Here is a 27,518-nt window from a genome sequence, read left to right on the forward strand (position 1 = left end):
TGGGATTTCGGAGCACGCAATCGGTTTTTGGAGCATCTGCACAGGATTAAACCTTCGAATTGTGTCGCAAGTAATGCACTGACATGCACCACTTAAAAGATGGTGACCTGAGCAAGGCAGCGACACATGCAGGATATCGGCCGCATGATCTCGGTGAATCGCGGCACAGTGCATATAATCGAGAAGTGCTACTCCTCTTTTTCTCGCTCCACTCCTGGTTTTGACATCAAAAACTGCATTTGAAAACCAGAACGTGGGAACGCAGTCTTATGCAAGAAGCATGCGTTTTGCTTAAAAAACGGGTCAAAAAACGGATGCAAAACAGGTTCAAAACGCCATGTATGGCATCACCCTAAATCATCTTTTTTTTATTTTGCAGACACAAAAAAACCCAGATCAACAGATGGCAAGGATACAAAATGGAAAGAAAATGGTTCAGTTTTTTAAAGGACACGCCTGTGTGACTCCCACTTACCTATAAAACAAAGGAACAGGGTCTTCAGCGGCTCTGTATAGAGGCACATGCAGAGCAGAGGATAGAGCTGGGTGGTGGCCAGGGGTCCTGATATCTGCTAGTAGAGATTTAGGTGATGACATAATCCTATAGTTCAGAGCACAGACTATTATCCAATCTACACAGAAGACTAGTTCTGAACTGGTGGTCAGGCCGGTGATCACATGACCTGGCGCCCACAACAAGAACTGTCAAGAACTTTAGAAACAACTGATCTGGGTGAAAATCACATCACTGCTATTGTGCTTTTTTTTTACAATCTGCAGCATTCTTTTATATTTCGGTTTCCATGTTATTTATTAAATAAAACTTCTCTTTATATAAATGTCTTTGTTGTTAATATTTTCTGCCACCAGATGGTGTCAACCCAAAAGAGTACAAACACAAGAACCATGTGCCATGTGCTCTGCTGCTAGCAAAAGCTGAAAAATTTGCTTTAACCCCTTAAGGACGCAGCCATTTTGTAGCTTAAAGGAAACCTACCACTGCTTGCATGATGAAATCATGCGAGCAGACCACCCTGTAGGCTACTTAATGCTGATGCCGGCACATAGTTTAGTTAGGCTCGGCAAACTTTAGTTTAGCTTAAAAAACGATTTTCTTACATATGTAAATGAGCCCTCCGATGCTACCCTACGTCATCTTCGGGCTGGCGATGGCTTCCGATGTTTAATTATTCCTCCTTCAGGTGCCGAGAGCCGTGACGTCACCAAGCTCTCTGTAGTAATACTCTTATATTTGTTATCCATGGTGCCCTTCCTTCTGAAATTAACTTTTGAAATTATACAAATGAGCCAGCTCTGGGGTGGGCATTACCAGAACCCCATAGACGGCAATGGGCGCACAGCGCCGTACAGTAGCTGTAAGGTACAGCACACGTGCGGCACTGTACTGTTCCGTAGCCTGGGAAAAGATAGGACATGTCGTGCACCATACATCGCAATGGAGAGGGGCAGAGCAGAGCTCACGCCCTCCTCCTCTCCTGGGTGCCGACATGGGCCCACAGTGCTACGATACGGCAGGCACAACGTCGCGTGAATGTAGTCTCAGGGCGCATTCACACCATGCGTTGCGTCACGTTGTGCGTCGTGTTTTTGACGCATTCCACTGGCTTCAGCCTTGATCACATGCTGAGGTTACATTGCGTTTTAGCAGATGCAGTGGAGATGCAATGTAACCTCAGCATGTGATCAAGGCTGAAGCCAGTGGAATGCGTCAAAAACGCGACGCACATCGCAACGCATCTTGTGAATGCGCCCTTACACTGTGCAGAGTACTTTTCTCTTCCCACTGTGCACAGAAATTTCCTCTGCTACAGTGAGATTACAATGAATTACAAAGAAAAAAAGACAACATCGGGAATGTCATCTGTAAATCATTGGATTACATTGCATATGGTGCAGTAGCCCACACACTTTGGGGGGGGGGGGGGGGGGGATGGAAGGCCACACACTTTGCCAGACAAGCAGGGGCGGGGACTGGGAAATTAAAATGGTCCTGGAAAAAGTTTTAAAAGTGGCCCCATGTTGTGGGTTGGTCCAAATCCTCATAAGGTGGAGTCAACAAAAAGGGACAGGTTCCGAATACGATCCTTTACTATAAAGGTGCGCTATGTGATGACCTACAGCAGCTGAGGTGCGTTACGTGATGACCTACAGCAGCTGAGGTGCGTTACGTGATGACCTACAGCAGCTGAGGTGCGTTACGTAATGACCTACAGCAGCTGAGGTGCGTTACGTGATGAACTACAGCAGCGGAGGTGCGTTACATGATGATCTACAGCAGCTGAGGTGCGTTACATGATGACCTACAGCAGCTGAGGTGCGTTACAAGATGATCTACAGCAGCTGAGGTGCGTTACATGATGACCTTCAGCAGCTGAGGTGCGTTACATGATGACTTTCAGCAGCTGAGGTGTGTTACATGATGACTTTCAGCAGCTGAGGTGCGTTACGTGATGATCTACAGCAGCTGAGGTGCGTTACATGATGATCTACAGCAGCGGAGGTGTGTTACATGATGATCTACAGCAGCTGAGGTGCGTTACATGATGATCTACAGCAGCTGAGGTGCGTTACATGATGATCTACAGCAGCGGAGGTGTGTTACATGATGATCTACAGCAGCTGAGGTGCGTTACATGATGATCTACAGCAGCTGAGGTGTGTTACATGATGATCTACAGCAGCTGAGGTGCGTTACATGATGATCTACAGCAGCTGAGGTGCGTTACATGATGATCTACAGCAGCTGAGGTGCGTTACATGATGATCTACAGCAGCTGAGGTGCGTTACATGATGATCTACAGCAGCTGAGGTGCGTTACATGATGATCTACAGCAGCTGAGGTGCGTTACATGATGACCTACAGCAGCTGAGGTGCGTTACATGATGACCTACAGCAGCTGAGGTGTGTTACATGATGACCTACAGCAGCTGAGGTGCGTTACATGATGACCTACAGCAGCTGAGGTGCGTTACATGATGAACTACAGCAGCTGAGGTGCGTTACATGATGACCTACAGCAGCTGAGGTGCGTTACATGATGACCTACAGCAGCTGAGGTGCGTTACATGATGACCTACAGCAGCTGAGGTGCGTTACATGATGACCTACAGCAGCTGAGGTGCGTTACGTGATGACCTACAGCAGCTGAGGTGCGTTACGTGATGATCTACAGCAGCTGAGGTGCGTTACGTGATGATCTACAGCAGCTGAGGTGTGTTATGTGATGACCTACAGCAGCTGAGGTGCGTTACATGATGACCTTCAGCAGCTGAGGTGCGTTACATGATGACCTTCAGCAGCTGAGGTGCGTTACATGATGACCTACAGCAGCTCAGGTGCGTTACATGATGACCTACAGCAGCTGAGGTGCATTACATGATGACCTTCAGCAGCTGAGGTGCGTTACATGATGACCTACAGCAGCTGAGGTGCGTTACATGATGACCTTCAGCAGCTGAGGTGCGTTACATGATGACCTTCAGCAGCTGAGGTGCGTTACATGATGACCTTCAGCAGCTGAGGTGCGCCAAACGCATCCGTTAAAATGGTCCAAAAGCGCAACGTGCGGCATCACCCTTGGGGCCATTTCTTTTTTTTTGTGCAATACTTTAAAAACTTTTACAGCATTTTTTTTCATGACACATAAGGATAGTTCAAAATGAAAACATCTTAAAACATCCCCAGTTACAGAGGAAAATTACCCCATGTGGGGGTAAATGTCAGAGGTAGAGCTGTACTGAGCCATATTAGATCCAGCAACTCTACTTAACCCTTGCAGACCTGGCAATCATGCAACCACCGGGTCTACACAGCCAAAAGCAGCGCTTCCTTTACTATTCACAGGATAACGCTACTTTACCGTTATGCAGTGAAGAAAGAAGACATAAGCCGTAATAAACCGCTTCTACCTTCTCCCGAGCCAGACAGACGGAGAAACAGTTGCAATGTGGAAAGATTATGGGGCTTATTTACTAAGGGTCGCGCAGCTTTGACAGGTATTTAACAGGGGTTTGTGCTAGGATTGTGTTGCGCGCAATCGGACTGCGCTGGCTTCCATGCGGCACAAATTGGGGGGCGGGCCGTCGGACAATCCGACTGATTTGGACTGAGCGCGGGATTTAAGAATCAAATTGTGTCACAAGACAATGAACTTACATGCACCAGGAAGAAGAAGATGAACTCTGTCGGACCTGAGCGGGGAAGTGACACATGCAGGAAATCGGGCGCACGATCTTAGTGAATCGCGGCACAATGCATTATTGGCGGACAATGCACTTTCTTTGAACTCCAAAGCTCAGGTAAGTAAATGTGCCCCTGTATTTTTACAATCATCTCTGGAGTGCTGCTGGCTTCTTTGGTTAAAGAGAACCCGTCAGGCAAAATAACCCCCTAAACTAAATATATTTTCATAAACTGCCATTAGAAAGCATTGCCTCTATCCCTTCATTGTCCCTCTACATGCCTGTAACCTTAAGCAATGAGGTCCTAAAGCTGTATGCAAATGACATGAGAGGGGTCCAATGAGTCATTAGCATATTCAAGCTGTCCAGCTTATTCATGAGTGGGAGGCACAGCCACACCCCCAGTGCTTGACTGACAGCCTTTATAATGATGTAATGGCTCCTCCATGTGCTCCCTGGTGCTGGCGCCCCCTGCAGCTGTGTGTGTATGAGATACTCCTATACACATGACTGACAGCCTGTATAATGGTGTGATGTATAATGGTGTAATGGCTCCTCCATGTGCTCCCTGGTGCTGGCGCCCCCTGCAGCCTGTGTTTGTGTATGAGATACTACTATACACATGACTGACAGCCTGTATAATGGTGTGAGGTGTAATGGCTCCTCAATGTGCTTTCTGCAGTCTCTGTGTGTGTATCGGAGAGATACAACAGCTCCAGGCAGCCATGTTGTAGCAGAACATGTCAGGTACTTGTGGAGCTGATGTCTGTGTCTCACACATGTGTATGGGAGGAGAGAACATGTCAGCAGATAAAGCACAGACACCAGCAATGCTTTACTATACATTACACACAGACATGATCAGGGGGAGGAGAGGGGAGGGGGAACAGGGGTGACATCACTGCCTCTGACCAAGTGACCAGCCTCATTTACATCATAGTATCATAGTATATAAGGCTGGAAGGAGTCCATCAAGTCCAACCTTTAAGAATTAAATAAATGTTTTATCCCCATAACCCGTGATATTTTTGCTCTCCAGAAAGGCATCCAGGTCTCTCTTGAACATGTACATAGAGTCCGCCATAACAACCTCATGCGGCAGAGAGTTCCACAGTCTCACTGCTCTTACAGTAAAGAACCTTTGTCTATGTTGATGGTAAAATCGCCTCTCCTCTAGGCGCAGAGGATGCCCCCTTGTCCTGGTCACAGGCCGAGGTATAAAAAGATCTTTGGAGAGATCCTTGTACTGTCCATTCAGGTATTTGTACATTGTAATGAGGTCTCCTCTCAGTCGTCTTTTTTCTAAACTGAATAATCGCAAATTTTTTAATCTGTCAGTGTATTCTAGTCCCCCCATTCCCCTAATAATCCTGGTTGCTCTCCTCTGCACCCGTTCCAGCTCTACTATATCCTTTTTATACACTGGTGCCCAAAACTGTACACAATATTCCATGTGTGGTTTGACCAGGGATTTATATAAGGGCAAAACTATGTCTTTATCATGAGAATTAGAGATGAGCGAACATACTCGTCCGAGCTTGATGCTCGGTCGAGCATTAGGGTACTCGAAACTGCTCGTTGCTCGGACGAATACTTCGCCCGCTCGAGAAAATGGCAGCTCCCGCCGTTTTGCTTTTTGGCGGCCAGAAACAGAGCCAATCACAAGCCAGGAGACTCTGCACTCCACCCAGCATGACGTGGTACCCTTACACGTCGATAGCAGTGGTTGGCTGGCCAGATCAGGTGACCCTGGGATAGACTAGCCGCTGGCCGCGCTGCTCGGATCATTCTGTGTCTGGATGCCGCTAGGGAGAGAGCTGCTGCTGGTCAGGGAAAGCGTTAGGGTGTTCTATTAGCTTACTGTTAGGCAGGAGTGATTCTCAAAGAACCCAACAGCCCTTCTTAGGGCTACAATAACGTTCTACTTTTTTAATTTTAATTTGCATCTAGTACCATTTTGTGAGGAATTAGCAGGGGGACTTGCTACCGTTGTGTTTAGCTCTTAGTGGCACACATATCCATAGCAAAGACCGAAGTGGGAAAATTTAGTAGGGGTTGGATTTCAATTAGGCACTAACTCAGTGTCATCTCATCTGGCATAGTAGTGTGCTTTGATACTTGGCTAGAAAATAGCCATAGGAGAATACAAAGAGCTTACTTACGCCTACAGTAGCGTTCTATATATTTGATTTCTGGTTGATCTGCTGGTGGCTGTACTTTCTGCAGTGCATGTACTAGCCAATTCTGAGCAATTTGTAGTGAGACTTGCGACCGCTGTGTTCTGCGCTTAGTGACGCACATATCCATAGCAAAGACCGAAGTGGGAAAATTTAGTAGGGGTTGGATTTCTATTAGGCACTAACTCAGTGTCATCTCATCTGGCATAGTAGTGTGCTTTGATACTTGGCTAGAAAATAGCCATAGCAATAGGATAGCATTGTTTGGTTTTAAAAACTCAAAAAAAAACAAAAAAAAGTTAAAAAAAAAATAAAGTTATAACTCTCATTTTAAAAATGTTTAACCCGAGGGCTAGGGGTAGAGGACGAGGGCGGGGACGTGGGCGTCCAACTACTGCAGGGGTCAGAGGCCGTGGTCCTGGGCGGGGTGAGACACCACCTGCTGATGAGGGAGCAGGGGAACGCCGCAGAGCTACACTCCCTAGGTTCATGTCTGAAGTTACTGGGACTCGTGGTAGAGCACTGTTGAGGCCAGAACAGTGCGAACAGGTGATGTCGTGGATTGCTGACAATGCTTCGAGCAATTTGTCCACCACCAGTCAGTCTTCCACGCAGTCCACCCATGTCACCGAAATCGCCACTCCTCCAGCTCCTGCACCTCAGCCTCCTCCCCCCCAGTCTGCCCCCTCCCAGGAAAATTTGGCATTTGAACCGGCATACTCTGAGGAACTGTTTTCTGGACCCTTCCCACAGTCACAAACCACTTGTCCGGTTGCTGCTGAGCAATTTTCCGATGCCCAGGTTTTCCACCAGTCACAGTCTGTGGGTGATGATGACCTTCTTGACGTAGTGGAAGTGTGTAAAGAGGTGTCCGACGATGAGGAGACACGGTTGTCAGACAGTGGGGAAGTTGTTGTCAGGGCAGGAAGTCCGAGGGGGGAGCAGACTGAGGGATCGGAGGATGATGAGGTGACAGACCCAAGCTGGGTTGAGAGGCCGGGTGAACACAGTGCTTCTGAGACGGAGGAGAGTCCTCGACCAGAACAGGTTGGAAGAGGCAGTGGTGGGGCCAGACGGAGAGGCAGGGCCAGAGCTGGTGCATCAGCGCCAAATGTGTCAACTAGTGAAGCTCCCGTGGCGAGGGCTCTTGCGGCGAGGGCTAGATCTTCAGAAGTCTGGAGGTTCTTTAAGGAAACACCGGATGACCGACGGACTGTGGTGTGCAACATTTGCCAAACCAGGCTCAGCAGGGGTTCCACCACTACTAGCTTAACTACCACCAGTATGCGCAGGCATATGAATGCTAAACACCCCACTCAGTGGCAACAAGCCCGTTCACCTCCGGCCGTGCACACCACTGCTCCTTCCCCTGTGTCAGCTGCTAGTCAGCCCCCTGCCCAGGACCCTGCCACAAAAACCCCATCGTCGCCTCCACGATCCTCCACAGCATCCACCAGCGTTCAGCTCTCCATACCCCAGACGCTGGAGCGGAAACGCAAATATAGTGCAACCCACCCGCACGCCCAAGCCCTTAATGTGCACATCTCCAGATTGCTTAGCCTGGAGATGCTGCCCTATAGGCTAGTAGAGACCGAGGCCTTTCGCAACCTCATGGCGGCGGCCGCCCCTCGGTATTCGGTCCCCAGCCGCCACTACTTTTCCCGATGTGCCGTCCCAGCCCTGCACCAGCACGTGTCAGACAACATCATCCGTGCCCTGACCAACGCCGTTTCTGACAAGGTCCACCTGACCACGGACACGTGGACGAGTGCTGCCGGGCAGGGCCACTATATATCGCTGACGGCACATTGGGTTAACTTGGTGGAGGCTGGGACCGAGTCTGACCCTGGGGCTGCTCATATACTGCCGACGCCGAGGATTGCGGGGCCTACCTCGGTCCAGGTGTTTCAGGCCTACTATGCCTCCTCCTCCTCCCACCCCTCCTCCACCTCCTCCTCCGAACTACCATCCGTGGGCACGGCGCCATCAGTCGGTAGCTCTAGGCACAGCAGCAGTGCCGTCGCTAAGCGACAGCAGGCGGTGCTCAAACTGCTGAGCCTAGGCGACAAAAGGCACACCGCCCAAGAGCTATTACAGGGCATCACGGCGCAGACTGATCTGTGGCTGGCACCGCTGAACCTCAAGCCGGGAATGGTTGTGTGTGACAACGGCCGTAACCTGGTGGCGGCTCTGCAACTCGGCAGACTGACACATGTGCCATGCCTGGCCCATGTGTTAAATCTGATAGTTCAGCGTTTCCTCAAGACATACCCCAATCTGTCTGATTTGCTCACGAAGGTGCGCCGCATCTGTGCGCATTTCAGGAAGTCCAGCCCAGATGCTGCCACTCTCAGGGCAGCGCAGCGCCGCCTCCAACTGCCCGCTCACCGACTGTTGTGCGACGTGCCCACGAGGTGGAATTCAACACTGACCATGTTATCCAGAGTTTACCAGCAGCGCAGAGCGATTGTAGACTGCCAGATGTCAACTTCCACCAGAACTGGTAGTCAGGTCAGTCAGCTTCCTCAAGTCTACAATGAGGAGTGGACGTGGATGTCTGATATCTGTCAGGTGCTGAGTAACTTTGAGGAGTCAACACAGATGGTCAGTGGCGATGCCGCCATCATCAGCCTCACCATCCCGCTGCTTGGCCTGTTGAAAAACTCTCTGGTCAGCATGAAGTCGGAAGCTTTGCGCTCGTCACAAGAGACAGGGGAAGAATATTCCCTTGTTGATAGCCAAAGCACCCTCAGATCTGTTTCTCAGCGCATATCGGAGGAGGTGGAGGTGGAGGAGGATGAGGAGGAAGAGGAGGAGAATGTTGGCGAGACACAAGAGGGGACCATTGTTGAGTCCTTCACTGTTCAGCGTGTATGGGCAGAAGAAGAGGAGTTGGAGGAGTTGGAGGAGGAGGAAATGGACAGTCAGGCCAGTGAGGGGAGTGAATTCTTACGCGTTGGTACTGTGGCGCATATGGCAGATTTCATGCTAGGCTGCCTATCCCGTGACCCTCGCGTTCAAAGAATTTATTCCAGCACCGATTACTGGGTGTTCACTCTCCTGGACCCACGGTACAAGCAAAATCTTCCCACTCTCATCCCTGCAGAGGAAAGGAGTGTGAGAATGCATGAATACCAGCAGGCCCTGGTGCAGAAGCTGAAACAGTATTTCCCTTCTGACAGCGCTAGCGGCAGAGTGCGTAGTTCTGCGGGACAAGTAGCGAGGGAGAGTAGGCGAGCAGGCAGCTTGTCCAGCACTGGCAAGGGTACGCTTTACAAGGCTTTTGCCAGCTTTATGTCACCCCAGCAAGACACTGTCACCTGTCCCCAGTCTCGGCAGAGTAGGGCTGATCTTTACAGAAAGATGGTGAGGGAGTACGTAGCTGACCATACCATCGTCCTAAATGATCACACAGCTCCCTACAACTACTGGGTTTCAAAGCTGGACATGTGGCACGAACTGGCGCTGTACGCCTTGGAGGTTCTTGCCTGCCCTGCCGCTAGCGTCTTGTCCGAGCGGGTTTTCAGTGCAGCTGGTGGCATCATCACCGATAAGCGTACACGCCTGTCGACTGACAGCGCTGACAGGCTGACGCTTATTAAAATGAATAAAGGCTGGATTTCTCAGAATTTCCAATCTCCACCAGGTGAAGGAAGCTCAACCTGAATAATTGATCCACTCCTCCTCCTCCTCATTTTCCTCCTTCTCCTCCTCTTTGTACAGTAAAGCAGAGGAAAATGGCTATTTTTTGACAGGGCCCACTGGCTCTTGCTATAGTACTTCATGCATTTAATTTTTCTGGAGGGCCACCTACCCGGTCCTCTGTTTGAAACAATTTTTGTGAGTGCCACATACAGGCACTCAATCTATTCCATTTTACTGGAGGGCCACCTACCTGCTCCTCTGGTTTGAAAAATTTTTGGGACTGCCACATACAGGCACTCAATCTATTCCATTTTACTGCAGGGCCACCTACCTGCTCCTCTGGTTTGAAAAATGTTTGGGACTGCCACATACAGGCACTATCCAAATTAAATTGTCTCCATAGCAGCCTCCACACGTTGTCTCCATTGCTACCTCCAAAAGTCGTCCATATAGCTGCCTCCATACATCGTCCCTTTATCAAACGAGGTGTGTCAGGCAGAAATTTGGGTTGTTTTCATGGATTCCACATCAAAGTTGTTAACTTTGTCGCCACCCTGCTGTGTTATCCACAAAATATACTGGCAAACTTTTACCATTTAGGGATATTATTTCAGCGCTTCTTGCGCATCTGTTTACATTCCCCTCACCCGCCATATCCTAAACTTATAAGAACGCTACTACACTTGATCTTATACAAAAGGTTCTTAGAAGTGCTGTTTGGGGAGTAGCCTAGAGACAGGGGCTTGGATTGGCGAAAGCTCGCCTGGCTGCAGAGCACCAGCTCCATCCCAAGATCCAACTAACATAGTTGCAGCACCTTTAATCTACTACTAGTTCACTGCCTCCATAATAATAATAATAATCTTTATTTATATAGCGTCATCATATTCTGTAGCGCTTTACAAATCATAGGAAACAAATACAAATGTAATGTAACAGAGCACAACATTTGTATGGAACAACAGGAGTGAGGTCCCTGCTCGCCAGAGCTTACGGTTTATGAAGATGATGGGGTAACACGAGGTAAAAGAATATTTAATGGTCAAGCCATTCTTCTTAGGGAATAGAAAAAAATATAATAAATGGAATTGCTGTCGCTTGAACCACTCAGCCGTCATCTTATATACCAGGTCCAGGGTGAATGGGACTGCAGAGAAGTCTGGTGCCTGTTGGTTGCTGGATAACAGATGGGAGGACGACACAGGACGGGTTAGTAGAAGAGTTAAAACTTCATGCAGTTAATGAGTGTTATAGGCTTGCCTAAAGAAATGGGTTTTAAGAGCACGTTTGAAACTTTGGAGGTTAGGTATTAGTCTGATAGTCCGGGGCAGAGCATTCCATAGAATTGGTGCAGCTCTAGAGAAGTCTTGGAGACGCGAGTGGGAGGTCCGCACTAGGGTAGAGGTTAATCTAAGATCACTGGCGGATCTAAGAGCACGGGTTGGGCGATAGACTGAGATAAGAGAGGAGAGGTAGGGGGGTGCAGCATTATACAGAGCTTTATGGATGAGGGTTATTATTATTTTAAACTGTATTCGAAAGGAGACTGGCAGCCAGTGCAGCGACTGGCATGAACTGTAAGCATACATGGTCCCCTTATCAAACGAGCTGTGTCAGGCAGAATTTTGGGTTGTTTTCATGGCTTCCATGTTAACTTTGTCGCCACCCTGCTGTGTAATCCACAAAATATACTGGCAAACTTTTATCATGTACCGATATTATTTGAGCGCTTCTTGCTCACCTCCTTTGGTTCCTCTCTGCCACCCATTGGTTTGAAGCCTGAGTCCATTTAGGGTATGTCGCCATGCCACTCTCTAGCCTGCTGCCGCTGCCTCTGCATGCCGTCCCCTATAGTGTCAGGGTCAATTATTGGATGTTTTAGATGCTATCTAGCTTCATTCTGTCACTCTGTCATGGCCATGCTGTTGCCCATAATTTTGGCATAATGGTGCGATTAGGCAGCCTCAGAGGCATCCATGCATGCTGCCCCTGCTGTTTCCTGTCCATTTCCGTGGTGTTTCCATCCTTTTCTGAGGTTCCCAGGTGTTTGGCCAAGCTTCCCTGTGCAGAGCCTTGGTCCCCTTGAAAAATGCTCGAGTCTCCCATTGACTTCAATGGGGTTCGTTATTCGAGACGAGCACTCGAGCATCGGGAAAAGTTTGTCTCGAATAACGAGTACCCGAGCATTTTAGTGTTCGCTCATCTCTAATGAGAATCTATTCCTCTCCTGATACATCCCATTATTTTATTTGCTTTAGCAGCAGCCGCCTGGCTCTGGTCACTAAAATTAAGTTTACCATCCACCAATACCCCCAAGTCCTTTTCAGCTTCAGTTTTACTAAGTAATTGACCGTTTAGAACATAATTATACTTTTTGTTTCCATGGCCCAAGTGCATAACTTTACATTTATCTACATTAAACCTCATCAACCATTTCTCTGCCCATCCCTCAAGCTTCCACAAATCCCTCTGTAATGCTAAACTATCAACCTCAGTATTTATTACTTTACACAGCTTAGTATCATCTGCAAATATTGAAACTTGACTGTGTAAACCCACTACAAGGTCATTAATAAAAATATTAATAAGAAGTGGCCCCAATACTGACCCCTGTGGCACTCCACTGGTAACGTCAACCCAATCTGAGAATGTGCCATTAATGACCACCCTCTGTTTTCTATCACTTACCCAAATACACAGATTTTCTCCTATTCCCAGCAGTCTCATTTTATATACCAACCTTTTATGTGGCACGGTGTCAAATGCCTTTGAAAAGTCCAGATATACAACATCCACAGCGTCCCCCAGATCCAGTCTTGAACTTACCTCCTCGTAGAAACCAATCAGATTAGTCTGACAGGACCGATCTCTCATAAACCCACATGATAAAGAATAGATGATTTTATAATGATTAATGTATGATATGACTAGATAAAGGCCTAGTCCTAGACAGGACTAGTGACACAGACCTGATGACAGGTGTCCTTTAAGATTGAGAGAAAGGTAGATAGATGGATAGATAGAACTAATATAAGTAGATATTTACAATAGCTAGATATGCACTTACCTTCTATAGGCAGCAGTCAGCTTTATTATGGCACTCACAGGCAGGAAACATTTAGCAGCTGCACACTATGCTTCGATCTTCTGTTGCTACTGATTTTGTGTTCCCCTCCCCAAATCCCGACTGGCCAGAGTAAGTTATTTCACAAAGCAGAGCAGATTCTCCTTCACAGAGCTGCTGCTCCACCACCAATCAGCCAGGGCTCTGCACAGTAGGCGGGGCTCTGCACAGTGGGTGGGGCTCTGCAAGGGGATCGGGCTCTGCGCAGGGGCGGGGCTCTGCACAGGGGGCGGACTCTTTGCCCTCTGTCATGTTGCCAGCCCCATGTGTGTGATTCGGCAAGGGAACTTCCCCGGCAGATTGTATGCAGACAAGGGCCCAAAAATTCTTATTGGTCGGCCCTGCAGGTCCTATTCCTGCATGTATTTGTGTGAGTCATCTTCACCTGTCATCGGTGCGTGAGCAGAGCTTGCGAGTAGATGACACACAGCATGCAAACAGGTACACGAGACTCGACATTGTGTGCAGGCAGCCTCACAGCCAGTGAAGCTACAAAATGGATGGGCTCCTGTAACACCTTTCAGAGCCCTTCTGGCTCATTAGCATAATTTTAAAAGATGATTTTATAAAGGAGGATAACAAACATTAGAAGATTTCCTCAGTCACGGTGCCTGGATCTATGTATGAGTAAATGTCCCTGGTTTTTCATGGTAGATTTCCTTAAAAATACAGTATTTTTTGGACTATTATGCGCACCGTACTGTAAGGCGCACTATCAATAAATGCCTGCTAAAACGTCTAGGTTCATATATAAGGCGCACCTGATTATAGGGATGAATGATCAGCAGGTGGCAGACCTGTGCACAGTTCAAGGCAGCTGTTGTTGTCTGTAAGTACGGTTCATATATAAGGCGCACTGGACCAGCAGGGGGCAGACCTGTGCACAGTACAAGGCAGCTGTTGTCTGTAAGTACGGTTCATAAATAAGGCGCACCGGACTATAAGCCGCACCTGATTTCTGAGAAAATCAACTGATTTTTTTGAGCGCCTTATAGTCCGAAAAATACGGTAGTAGTATGTCCCATCATTTATAATTATATATCTTTTGAATCCACTCCAGGCTCAAACAGTTGAGGTCTTGGGCTATGCCTGACATCTCTTGAATGCTTGATATGCAGTATATAGCTGACAGTAGGGACCTGCACACCGCATTGGTATTATACCCCAAATCTATAGAAAATGAAACTCAGATATGTCATTCACTGTTTCAAAAATATCTCAACTAAGAGCTGAACAGTTTCAGGGTTCTCAATATGGAAGAAGAAATATCCCCCACCTCCACTATATTCCATTATGAACTGAAATACAAATAGTGGGGGCAATACATGAGCTTCTGCCCTCTACAATTCAGGCATCAAAAGGTTGCAAAATGGCGTTTATTTGTAAAGAAATATTGCTTCTTTTTTTCGGTGGGCTCTATATAAAATAGGGACAAGGGGGAGGAATTTATCAGGTGGTAAAACTGGTCCAGTTTCCCATGGAATCAGAGCTCAGCTTTAATTTTACACCCATGAGAGATCAAGACTGAATCCCAAGTAGGATTTTTATAGAAAAATCTTTTGGACCAACATATAATATTTGAAGGCAGCGTTTTTTTTGTTCTTTGAACCAATATGTTCAAGCACCTTTGGGTGTAATGCATTTCAAACACAAAGAAAAAGTGACAAAAAAGTGTATAAAATGCTATATGTGAACATAGCCTGTAATGCAATGTGTATACGCAGCCTGAGGGCGCGTTCACACGTTGCATTTTGTCCTACGTTTTCATTGCGTTTGAAATGCATTACAACAGCTGAGGAGAGAGGATTTGCCTAATTACATTACTGTTAACTTTTCAGTTTACAAAATGTTAACACATGTGTCTGCAACATGTTAACATGCGTTAACATTGCGTTAACAAGTGTAAACGGTAATGTAATTAGGCAAATCACCTCTCATCAGCTGTTGTAATGTGTTTCAAACGCAATGAAAACGCGACCAAAAATGCAACGTGTGAACACGCGTTCACACAATCCGGTGCTTCATGTTTTTTAATGTGTTTTTGACGCATTCCACTGGCTTCAGCCCTGATCACATGCTGAGGTTACATTTCGTTTCCACTGCATCTGCTAAAACGCAATGTAACCTCAGCGCGTGATCAAGGCTGAAGCCTTCGAAATGCGTCAAAAACGCCTCAAAAACCGTGAAGAAACGGATTCCGTGTACACGCCCTGAGACATTTTTCATTTTCTTGAGCATCTGCCCTTTGCACTTACATCATAAACCACATCTCTCTACTTATGAATCACTTCTGCGCCTAACTGCAATGTCTGAATATACCCCAAGTTCTTCCTTTACCTCATTCCTTAATATTTTGGCGCTAAAACCTACAAAAACTGAAAAGTGTTTGCTTTTTCTATTTATTATATGTTTTCACATAGTCTCTTTGCTGGCACGGTCTTGATTAACCTTGCGTCTGGCGTCCTCCCATATAAAGCCCACTGGGCAGGGACGTAACTTGAGCAGGTGCAGAGGTTGCGATCGCACCCGGGCCCAGGAGGTTTAGGGGGCCCTTATGGTGTCACTTTCCCATATGAGAAGACTATTACTATAAACCATACATTATAGTCGGGGGCCTGGCACAGACTTTGCACTGGGGCCCATCAGCTTCTAGTTACGCCACTGGGCCACAATCTTAGAAATCTAGAGACGTAAGAGTGAGGCTGTGACTATGGGAGGAAGTGCGAGTGATGCATTCCTCATGGCTCCTATTAATAATGTCACACGAGGCAAGCAGTAAGCAGCTGCAGACATTGTGCTTCCTGGAGAGGCGGGGAGAGCTGCTCAGTAATCATCCACCTCCGATTGTATGATCCCCAGGACTAGGAGCTGAGCCCGCGCTCTCCCATTCCCCATCCCAGTCTCCTATCCCTCTCCCCATTCACCCGGCTGTGTAATGTTATCATAGCATTGACACAACTCGTACATGAAAGCAACATCTGGTAAACAAGCCATTAAACAGGGGGCAGGAGAGAGGTGGGGACACACAACCCGGCTGCTGTCATTTCATTTTGTTCTATTACAAAAAGCCAGGAGCTGCAGTTCTTTCCAGCAAAAGCCAGGAAAGCAAAGAGGCTGATGACAAGCAAAGGCTGCACCAGGGGCTGCGGTGTTGGTAAGTGATTGCATTCTCATTGTATAACGCGCAGACGCTTCGTTTATTACGCTATTTTATTTGTCACTGGCATTGCGAGGGGGCATACAATACAAAATGATAAAAACTGCAAAGGATACAAAATGATAAATATTGTGAAAAGCAGAATTGAACAAGAGGAAGAGGACACTGTCCCTTAGAGCTTGCAATCCATTTACGCATCTGTAGACTACGTATGTTCTGGGGAAGGTGGTAGCGGTGGGTGAGGGGCTATCGTATGACATACACCTCCCTTGCTCTGAAACTCTAAAGTATTGTACGTCCTATGCCAAAAGCATTGATGTCCAGGTAGATACATTGTGACTTTTCATGTCTAAAATCTGATCTGGTGCCGCAAGGTCCTCTTTCTGTTTCCTGTGACATTGGTAAGGACAAGTCATTGAAGGGGCATTTCAACGGCATGAATAAAGAGCTATAATAGATGTGAAAATTGGGAACAGTGTTTATATAGTGAGAAAAAGGAGAGTGCATGTTATACTACTATAACAACAAGTGACGCACATGAAGATATATGAGAAAATGGCAATGCAAACAAATCCTAACCTCTAAAAACCCGTCTTATCTGCCTTTCCCACCTCGGAAAATCAATGGAGTATTCTGATTGCTATACACTAGAAAGTGAGATCTACCTTTAATGTTCTTTTTATGATGTATTGTGTATTTCTATGATGCTGTCCATTCATTGAGTGTTCTTAGAGGAGTTTGGTACTTTAGGATAAGTTCAGTTCCGTTAAACAAAGTGCCAACGCATGGTCTATAATGTGTTGTTTTGTATATATTGTGAGTATTATTAAGTCACTGATTTCATTATTCACAGGTTATTGGCTGCCTAAAGACATTGTTTTTCGAGGGTTATATAAGGGTGATGCCACACATGGCGTTTTTGAACCCGTTTTGAATCCGTTTTTGGCCCGTTTTTAAGCAAAATGCTTGCTTTTTGCTGAAAAACGGGCCAAAACGGATTCAAAACGCCATGTGTGGCGTCGCCCTAAGAGGACATCACTATTGGTTCCAACTATTAACCATAAAATCCGTATTTGGAGTATATTTTAAAGAAAAGGTGAAATGTTGTTATAGCTGGAAGCGTTAACATTGTAATTACATTGTAATCTATTAATACCTGTTAGCACACGTGTATCTCTGTCGGATACCATTGTGTCCACTTGTAAAAGTCATTAATGTCTTAAAGACTCTGAGCAGAGCTGCAGAAATGTTGTCTGACTTCATTGTAATAGTTTATTGCCTATGGAGGAAGAGTGAGGCAGACGGCGCTCGCTGGCACCACGTTGTCCCTGTGACCTAGGTGACCTGCGCTGTTAATGGAAACTGCACAGCTCTATCAACCACATCAGCACACATGTGATGAAGCTATATCCCATGATATGATATTCCAGGCCCCTCCAGCAATATGATACCTTGTACAGTATGGTACTGATGAGTTGTGGTTACTGAGGATTTACTATAGTTACAGTTTACTGTAAAGGATACAAAGGGAACGGGTCATAAAATATAGATCAATGGAAGTGTCAGTAGCTGCGCCCGCGCTGATCAATCTGAGATCACCTCTCCTATGGCCAGGTAATACACATTATTGGTAGAATATTTACTCTTAAGCTATGTACAATACAATAATTCTTATTGGTAATGTTTCCACTTGCTGTCAGGGAATAGAAATATTGCTTTTTATAGCCAGAAACTGAAACTGAAACTGGGGCTCATTTACTTCCCCGGCCACTGGAGTTCACTGAAAGTGCATTGTGCGACAATTCACTAACATCTTGCGCCCGATATCCTGCATGTGTCGATTCCCCGCTCAGGTCCGACAGAGTTCACTATGTTTTTCATGGTGCATGTAAGTGCTTGGGCTTGGGACACAATTTCAATGTTAAATCCCGCGCTCAGTCCGAATCTGTCGGATCGTCCGACGGCACGCCCCCCAATTTGTGTTGAACGAAGCAAGTGCATCTTCGACAAAATTCAATAGCGTGCGCCAAAATCCCCGCGCAGACAGTAGCTAAATACCTATCCTAACTGACCCTTAGTAAATGAGCCCCAATGTATCAGCCTGGTATCCTAGGATCTCATAGACCAGTGATGGCGAACCTATGGCACGGGTGCCAGAGGTGGCACTCAGAGCCCTCTCTGTGGGCACTCAGGCCATCAGCCCAGGATAGAGTTCACCATACAGGAACAAATCCATTACATCTTCCCGCAGTCCTAGGCAATTTATGAATTTGTACTCTTCTATCAACTGTATTGGTGGCCTCAGACGGCCAATACAATTAAAGAAGTGGAAGAACAGGGAGCACTAAGTTACTGCTTAAAATGGCACGTTGGCACATCAGGGTAAATAAGTGGATTCTGGTTGTAGTTTGGGCACTCGGTCTCTAAAAGGTTCGCCAACACTGTCATAGACTGTCCCTTGTCTGCACCATATTTCTCAACAGGCTGTATGGCATGTTGAAGATTTTGGCAAATGCCGGACTAGTATACTGTTCAGACAATTCCCTGTTACTAGTCATTTATGCCCAGTGTAACTAACCCTCAGTTTATATGGAATACTGTCTCTGTCATGTTGTGGAAGGAACACATTTCATAGTTACATAGCTAAAAGTTTATAGGGTTGATTAAAGACATATGTCCATCAAGTTCAACCAGGGAAAGGAAGGGATCCCGGATACTTTGTGGTTGCTGAGATTTTATGAGGTCAGGTTTCAACCTTTCGCTGTAAATAGAATCTTTCCTTTTACTGGCAGCAAGCAGTGATCTTTAAAATGGGGTTATTAAAGGGAACCCAACACAATGTTTTCAAAAATACAGGTAGTGACAGGTTCCTATAGAGCTCTAGTAATTATCTGCTTTTAGCTAAAAATAGTTTCTCTCAGATCCCCATAAAATCAGAGTTCTAATCTTGCATCTATGCATCTTTGGAGGGAGTTGAGGGGCGTGGCCTAATGTCATGTGACCAAGGTGACATCATCAAAGGTCCTTAAGCTACTTAACATTAGCAAAATATACCCCATGTACACATCTGACCACATAAAACAATAACAGCAGCCTCCATGGACTCCTTCTCCTCTCCATGCAGCCTGCTGTGATTTCATGTGATACAATATGCTGTGATTTCATGATATGCTTGGTGGACAGTTCCTAATGCTAAAAAGCTAAAGAACCTGCGATGATGTCACCTGTCACATTACACCTGCATACAGAGAGAGGATGGGGAGGAGCTGCCGGATTCAGCTTGAGGAGGCCACACCCACCTTGACGAGCCATGGTTAGATACAAGGTAAAACTATAAAGTTGAAAATATATGAATCTCAGGGGAATCATTTTTAGCTAAAAGCATGTGGTGATGGGTTCCCTTTTAATACTATGCATTTATGAGCATAAGGATGCACTGTTTTGCTTCCATGCATCACCTAATGACTGTTGTATAATGTGCCATCCATAAATAGTATATTTAGTGCTTATTCTGACTCTTACCACTGTTATAGGCACTTTCCAAAATGTGGACAGGTACTCAATTTTTACAGATTCCTGTAACTTTCTCTGTTGCATACAATGGGACCTGATCATGAACCTCAGTCTGGACGGACACTTGAGTAGTTGTGGAGTGGATTCTTATATCTTACCAGTACATTGTGGAGACAGAGGTCGCATTCACACATTTAAGAGAACTTGTAAAATTGATTTTGTTGTGGCTTATGGTTAAAGAAATAATTTTACAACATTTGCATGGAACTTTTGGCAGAAATGGGACATAATGTAAAATAAAGTATTCTTTGTTATCCCAGCACATGGAATGTGCATCCAGAACCTATACTATATGTACATAGAATCCCTGGAGTTAGGTTACCCAGCACATGCCCCCCAGTATATAGGTAGCCCAGCACATGCCCCCCAGTATATAGGTAGCCCAGCACATGCCCCCCAGTATATAGGTAGCCCAGCACATGCCCCCCAGTATATATGTAGCCCAGAACATGCCCCCCAGTATATAGGTAGCCCAGCACATGCCCCCCAGTATATAGGTAGCCCAGCACATGCCCCCCAGTATATAGGTAGCCCAGCACATGCCCCCCAGTATATAGGTAGCCCAGCACATGCCCCCCAGTATATAGGTAGCCCAGCACATGCCCCCCAGTATATAGGTAGCCCAGCACATGCCCCCCAGTATATAGGTAGCCCAGCACATGCCCCCCAGTATATATGTAGCCCAGAACATGCCCCCCAGTATATAGGTAGCCCAGCACATGCCCCCCAGTATATAGGTAGCCCAGCACATGCCCCCTAGTATATAGGTAGCCCAGCACATGCCCCCCAGTATATATGTAGCCCAGAACATGCCCCCCAGTATATAGGTAGCCCAGCACATGCCCCCCAGTATATAGGTAGCCCAGCACATGCCCCCCAGTATATAGGTAGCCCAGCACATGCCCCCTAGTATATAGGTATCCATTTATTTTCAATAGTATCTTGTTGCCCATCTCTTGCTTTCGGATAGAACTCTTTTAACCAACAGTAGAAGATTAAAGCTAGATTAAAGGTGGCCAGAAGCATGATGAGAGAAAAAGAAATCATACTTACCCAGCTCCGGTTTCTGCATCACTCTGGTATGTCTTCTTTTTGGAGGAAGTTCAAAGGAAGTAACTTGCCTTGGTCCACGGAGGCCACTGGTTGCCTATGAGACACGTAGTCCCTGGGAACTTTCCATCTGTGCTTCTCAAGGGTTTTCAATTAATTATTAGGTGAGGTCTAGTCATCTAGATGTTATCTCTGTAACCAGATGTGTGTGCAATCACTAGTGTGTTATGATAAGATCTCCTGGATGGATGTTCAGGCTGGTTAAGATGCCATATACCAGTGATGGCGAACCTTTTAGAGACTGAGTGCCCAAACTACGACCAAAATCCAATTATTTACTGTGAAGTGCCAACATGGCATTTTAAGCAGTAACTTATTTCTCCCTGTTCTTCCCCATCTTTAAATTGTATCGAGCACCTAAGGCCAGCAATACAGTTGAAAGAAAGAGGGTCTCTCTGTAGAGGAATGATGGTGGGTCCAGTGGGAAGACCTCCACAGATGATGTGGTTCTGTCAACACCACCTCAATTTTCCTGCAGTTCCAAACAGGCAATGAAGTGTCGCTTTAAAATAGCGCTGAGAGCAGCATCTCATAAGTTGCCTGGGACTGTAGGAAGACTTGGTGGATTTGGTCCTGTTTGGTGAACTCAGTCCTGTGGTGATGGCCTGAGTGCCCACAGAAATGGCTCTGAGTGCCACCTCTGGCACCCGTGCCATAGGTTTGCCACCACTGCCATATACAATCTATCTTTGTGTAGTGCAGCGAGTGTATGCCCGAATAATTCACATGCTCCCCTGTGAGTGACTCCGAGTCTCCATACGTATTATTATTCAGTTATTAAATTGAACACAAATCTGTGTACTAAGATTAAACGAAAAAAAGACAAAAACATTTTCGGACATCTTAAAGTTTTATACGAGTCATCTAAATAGTTGGAAAATAAACATACATTGTTACTGACTGACTTATGTTACAGTGGTAGTTTGTATAATAGACAAGATGTAGGAAGTGATTGTCTGACTTATTGTTTAATCTAATCCCCATGGAAACGGTTCACTAGCTACCAAGAACTCTGAGTACATTTGACTCTGAACAAAATGATTGATGTGAATCTTAGTGTAATAACAGAAGTATAATCTATTTGTGATAGGATACTATTCCAACCCCCTTCACTTGTAGGACATCTACCGCTAGGGACCATTAAGTAAACCAAGCAGACTTGCATCCTATTGGGTGCCCCCTCTGGCAGGATCCACTCTTCTTCTTATTATTAAAAAAAGGGCTTCACTTTATGCAAATGAGCCTAAGGGGCTACAGGCTTCAAAACCCAGAGACCAAGAGACTAATTTGCATAATTTTAAAAGCCTTTATTTGTAAAAACAAGGGCATAAGAAGCTAAGATCCTGCCAGAGGGGACACACTAGCGTGTCAGTGTACTTGGTTGACAATACTTTTTTTTTTTTTACATACACTGGACTGACTTTACGTTTTATAGTTTAAAATATCCTCTAGGGAGGATTCTAGAATGTTCTTTCATGAAAGGATCATTAGTGGACACATGGAATTAGTAAATATAATTATAGAATTGTTTGTCATATACTTTAAAGGGAACCTGTCACCACATTTTTAACAAATACAGCTAAAAATAGTTTCCCTCAGATCGCCATAAAATCAGAGTTATAATCTTGCCTGGCATCTATGCATCTTTGGAGCGAGTCGAGGGGCGTGGCCTAATTTTATGTGACCAGGGTGACATCATCACAGTTTCTTAAGCTACTTAACATTAACAAACTGTGCCCCATGTACATATCTGACCACATTCTACCATCGCCATAGACAGGGGCATCCTCTACACCTAGAGGAGAGGAGGTTCTACCATCACCATAGACAGGGGGCATCCTCTACACCTAGAGGAGACGTGGTTCTACCATCACCATAGACAGGGGGCATCCTCTACACCTAGAGGAGAGGAAGTTCTACCATCACCATAGAGAGGGGGCATCCTCTACACCTAGAGGAGAGGCGATTCTACCATCGCCATAGATGGGGGGCATCCCCTACACCTAGAGGAGAGGCGGTTCTACCATCATCATAGACAGGGGGCATCCTCTACACCTAGAGGAGAGGCGGTTCTACCATCACCATAGACAGGGGGCATCCTCTACACCTAGAGGAGAGGCAGTTCTACCATCAACATAAACAGGGGGCATCCTTTACACCTAGAGGAGAGGCAGTTCTACCATCAACATAAACAGGGGGCATCCTTTACACCTAGAGGAGAGGCGGTTCTACCATCACCATAGACAGGGGGCATCCTCTACACCTAGAGGAGAGGCAGTTCTACCATCAACATAAACAGGGGGCATCCTTTACACCTAGAGGAGAGGCAGTTCTACCATCAACATAAACAGGGGGCATCCTCTACACCTAGAGGAGAGGGGGTTCTACCATCACCATAGACAGGAGGCCTCCTCTACACCTAGAGGAGAGGAGGTCCTACCATCACCATAGACAGGGGGCATCCTCTACACCTAGAGGAGAGGAGGTTCTATCATCACCATAGACAGGGGACATCTTCTACACCTAGAGGAGAGGAGGTTCTATCATCACCATAGACAGGGGACATCTTCTACACCTAGAGGAGAGGAGGTTCTACCACCACCATAGACAGAGGACATCCTCTACACCTAGATGAGAGGCGGTTCTACCATCATCATAGACAGGGGGCATCCTCTACATCTAGAGGAGAGGAGGTTCTACCATCACCATAGACAGGGGGCATCCTGTACACCTAGAGGAGAGGCAGTTCTACCATCAACAAAAACAGGGGTATCCTCTACACCTAGAGGAGAGGGGTTTTTAACATCACCATAGACAGAGGGCATTTTCTACACCTAAAGGAGAGGAGGTTCTACCATTACCATAGACAGGGGACATCCTCTACACCTAGAGGAGAGGAGGTTCTACCATCAACATAAACAGGGGTATCCTGTACACCTAGAGGAGAAGTGGTTCTATCATCATCATAGTAAGGGGGCATCCTCTACACCTAGAGGAGAGGTGGTTCTACCATCGCCATAGACAGGGGGCATCCTTTACACCTAGAGGAGAGGCAGTTCTACCATCAACATAAACAGGGGGCATCCTTTACACCTAGAGGAGAAGTGGTTCTATCATCACCATAGACAGGGGGCATCCTCTACACCTAGAGGAGAGGCTGTTCTACCATCATCGTAGACAGGGGGCATCCTCTACATCTAGAGGAGAGGAGGTTCTACCATCACCATAGACAGGGGGCATCCTTTACACCTAGAGGAGAGGCAGTTCTACCATCAACATAAACAGGGGGCATCCTTTACACCTAGAGGAGAGGCAGTTCTACCATCAACATAAACAGGGGTATCCTCTACACCTAGAGGAGAGGGGTTTCTAACATCACCATAGACAGAGGGCATTTTCTACACCTAAAGGAGAGGAGGTTCTACCATTACCATAGACAGTGGGCATCCTCTACACCTAGAGGAGAGGAGGTTCTACCATCAACATAAACAGGGGTATCCTCTACACCTAGAGGAGAAGTGGTTCTATCATCATCATAGACAGGGGGCATCCTCTACACCTAGAGGAGAGGTGGTTCTACCATCGCCATAGACAGGGGGCATCCTCTACACCTAGAGGAGAGGCTGTTCTACCATCACCATAGACAGGAGGCATCTTCTACACCTGGAGGAGAAGTGGTTCTACCATCCCCATAGACAGGGGGCATCCTCTACACCTAGAGGAGAGGCTGTTCTACCATCACCATAGACAGGGGGCATCTTCTACACCTAGAGGAGAAGTGCTTCTACCATCACCATAGACAGGGGGCATCCTCTACACCTAGAGGAGAGGCTGTTCTATCATCACCATAGACAGAGGGCATTTTCTACACCTAAAGGAGAGGAGGTTCTACCATCACCATAGACAGGGGGCATCCTCTACACCTAGAGAAGAGGAGGTTCTACCATCACCAAGGACAGGGGGCATCCTCTACACCTAGAGGAGAGGTGGTTCTATCATCATCATAGACAGGGGGCATCCTCTACACCTAGAGGAGAGGTGGTTCTACCATCGCCATAGACAGGGGGCATCCTCTACACCTAGAGGAGAGGAGGTTCCACCATCACCATAGACAGGGGGCATCCTCTACACCTAGAGGAGAGGAGGTTCCACCATCACCATAGACAGGGGGCATCCTCTACACCTAGAGGAGAGGAGGTTCTACAATCACCATAGACAGGGGGCATCCTCTACACCTAGAGGAGAGGAGGGTCTACCATCACCATAGACAGGGGCATCCTCTACACCTAGAGGAGAGGTGGTTCTACCATCACCATAGACAGGGGACATCCTCTACACCTAGAGGAGAGGTGGTTCTACCATCACCATAGACAGGGGACATCCTCTACACCTAGAGGAGAGGTGGTTCTACCATCACCATAGACAGGGGCATCCTCTACACCTAGAGGAGAGGAGGTTCTACCATCACCATAGGCAGAGGGCATTTTCTACACCTAAAGGAGAGCCGTTTCTATCGTCGCCATAGCCAGGTATTCTTTTCTGTATGGCAGTGAGACTCTGTAACTCTCATCCCCGTGATGATGCAATAGGTGATTTGGACATGTTTAAGAGTCCTGGGTGTCTTTCTGGTAAAAATCAATATCACATGTTATGGGAAGAAAACATTTAATTATCCGAGGAGTTATTCTAACTGCCATATTGGTCACGAAGGAATTTCTCCCTATTGGGCCAATTGGCATCAGTCTTGTAGGTTTTTTTTGCTTACCTCTACACCAACACTGTAGGATTATAGATTGGAATGCATGGGCCAACATTTTTTTTCAACCTTATCTACTATGATACTACGAATGTGTGACAATAAATATTATATTTATGGAATATACCGTAAGTAAAGGTGAATCTTGATTGTAAGGAACTTGCCCTTCAGATTTGCCCTTATTGTGAACTGTGGCTATTGACTTGAGCTTAGTTCTGCAATGCATATTTGCTTAGTGTATCTTTGGTGACAACGCCTGTTATCACAGATGAGTTTCTAATACTGGACAGGTGGAATCTAAAGGTTTCTACATGTAGCTTATATATTGCTCCATAGTAGACCAGCAATTCACATAATAACTGTAGATTCAGCATTTGTTTTTCAATTCTATATTTACACCTGTAGTTTCTCCAAATGCAGGTTTGTAGAATTCTGTGGATTCCATATGGCACTAAACTGGTTCTCACAATAGTTTTCATTCTCTTGTACTAAAGTTTGACCTGAAGTAAAATTGTCATTGTATCCCTGTATAAAACTGCAACTATATATCATATAGAGTATTGCATAACTGTTTTTTAAAATTTTATTGCACCTGTGTTCCCATGAAACACATACATAATATAGAACAGATACATCAACAGATTACAGGTTGCATTTATTGCAAATAATATTCTGCGTCCACAAAACTACAGAAATTTAAAGTGTAACAAAAACTTTGAAGATCTTATAGTACATTTCCGTAATGAGTGGAGCATGTAATTATAGTAAACCTTTTAATATATTTCATTAAGCAAAGTGGTTTCTCCGTGCCTTTTTTTTGCTCCTTCTTTCTCCTGTAGTGAACAGTATACCTGAAAGCCTTCTGAATTTAAAGGGAACCTATCAGCAGAAATTGACCTAATAAATCACTACCAGTATGTCATCAAGCAGCTGAACAGCTTTTAGATCATGTCTATTTCATGGCCCAGTGCGGTGGCATCGTCCAGAGAATCAATGTTGAAGAAACATGTAATTTGGTTATATAATGTCAAAGGTGGAGAGTTTAAGACTGAAGTCCAGCTTTCCTCACTTCAGAATGCCCTCTTTACTGTAATTGATGGTCCTGCACCCAGACACATCACTAACCAGATCTTGTTCATTCTGAAGTGAGGAGAGCTTGACTTCAATACTGATCTCTCCGCCTCCATGACTTTATGCAACCAATTTACAACTCACTCTAAAGATTGATAGAGTCATGAAAGAAACTTGACCTGGAAGATGTTAATCTGCTTCATAACATATTGGTAATGGTTAATTAGGTCTATTTCTGTTGACAGGTTCCCTTTAAATCACAGGAGATATATTCACGTTTAACTCATTAGACAATTTATCAGTTTTCTTTATTTCTCAGCTGTCAGTTGACACAGGGCAGAAAGATGATTTACACAAACTGCTTAAAGAGAACCTGTCAGGCAAATTAACCACGCTGAGATGGTTGTAGCTGATTTCTGTGTCTCTCACAGGCAGCAGATAAAGCACAGACACTAGCCATGCTTTACTATACATTACACATAGACATGATCAGGGGGAGGAGAGGGGAGGGGTAACAGGGGTGACATCACATTCTCTTTCCATGTGCCCAGTCTAATTTACATAATACAGAAAAGATGATTTTATAATGATTCATGTATAAATTAAGTAGATAAATGCTGGGATGGAGTCCTTGTGAGCTGCTCAAACAGGTAGTAGTGACAGAATTAGTTACAGAGACCTGATGACAGGTGATCTTTAAA

At 45.9% G+C, this 27,518-nt stretch overlaps 2 protein-coding genes across 7 annotated transcripts in view; one reads left to right on the top strand and one right to left on the bottom strand.

Annotated features, from left to right (window-relative positions):
- Positions 1-27,518, bottom strand: part of ANKRD22 (ankyrin repeat domain 22) — an 83,939-nt gene that overhangs the window by 25,218 nt on the left and 31,203 nt on the right. Inside the window, exon 1 of one of the 4 annotated variants that reach the window (XM_072130864.1) lies at positions 4,179-4,249. The exons of 1 other annotated variant lie outside the window; for it this stretch is intronic. In XM_072130864.1, coding sequence (XP_071986965.1) covers positions 4,179-4,234 — 56 coding nt within the window. In that variant the 5' untranslated portion in view covers positions 4,235-4,249. Of the gene's footprint in view, positions 1-475; positions 685-4,178; positions 4,250-13,093; positions 13,207-27,518 lie in introns of those variants that run through there. 2 more of the 4 variants (XM_072130863.1, XM_072130866.1) reach the window with 2 other exon arrangements.
- The window catches only part of STAMBPL1 (STAM binding protein like 1), a 59,288-nt gene continuing 47,692 nt past the window's right edge, over positions 15,923-27,518 (top strand). Inside the window, exon 1 of one of the 3 annotated variants that reach the window (XM_072130859.1) lies at positions 15,923-16,304. The gene's annotated coding sequence lies outside the window, so the exon portion shown is untranslated. Of the gene's footprint in view, positions 16,305-17,899; positions 17,922-19,548; positions 19,633-27,518 lie in introns of those variants that run through there. The other 2 variants (XM_072130861.1, XM_072130860.1) reach the window with 2 other exon arrangements.

Source organism: Engystomops pustulosus, chromosome 11 (assembly GCF_040894005.1).
Source record: "Engystomops pustulosus chromosome 11, aEngPut4.maternal, whole genome shotgun sequence".
NCBI lineage: Eukaryota > Metazoa > Chordata > Amphibia > Anura > Leptodactylidae > Engystomops > Engystomops pustulosus.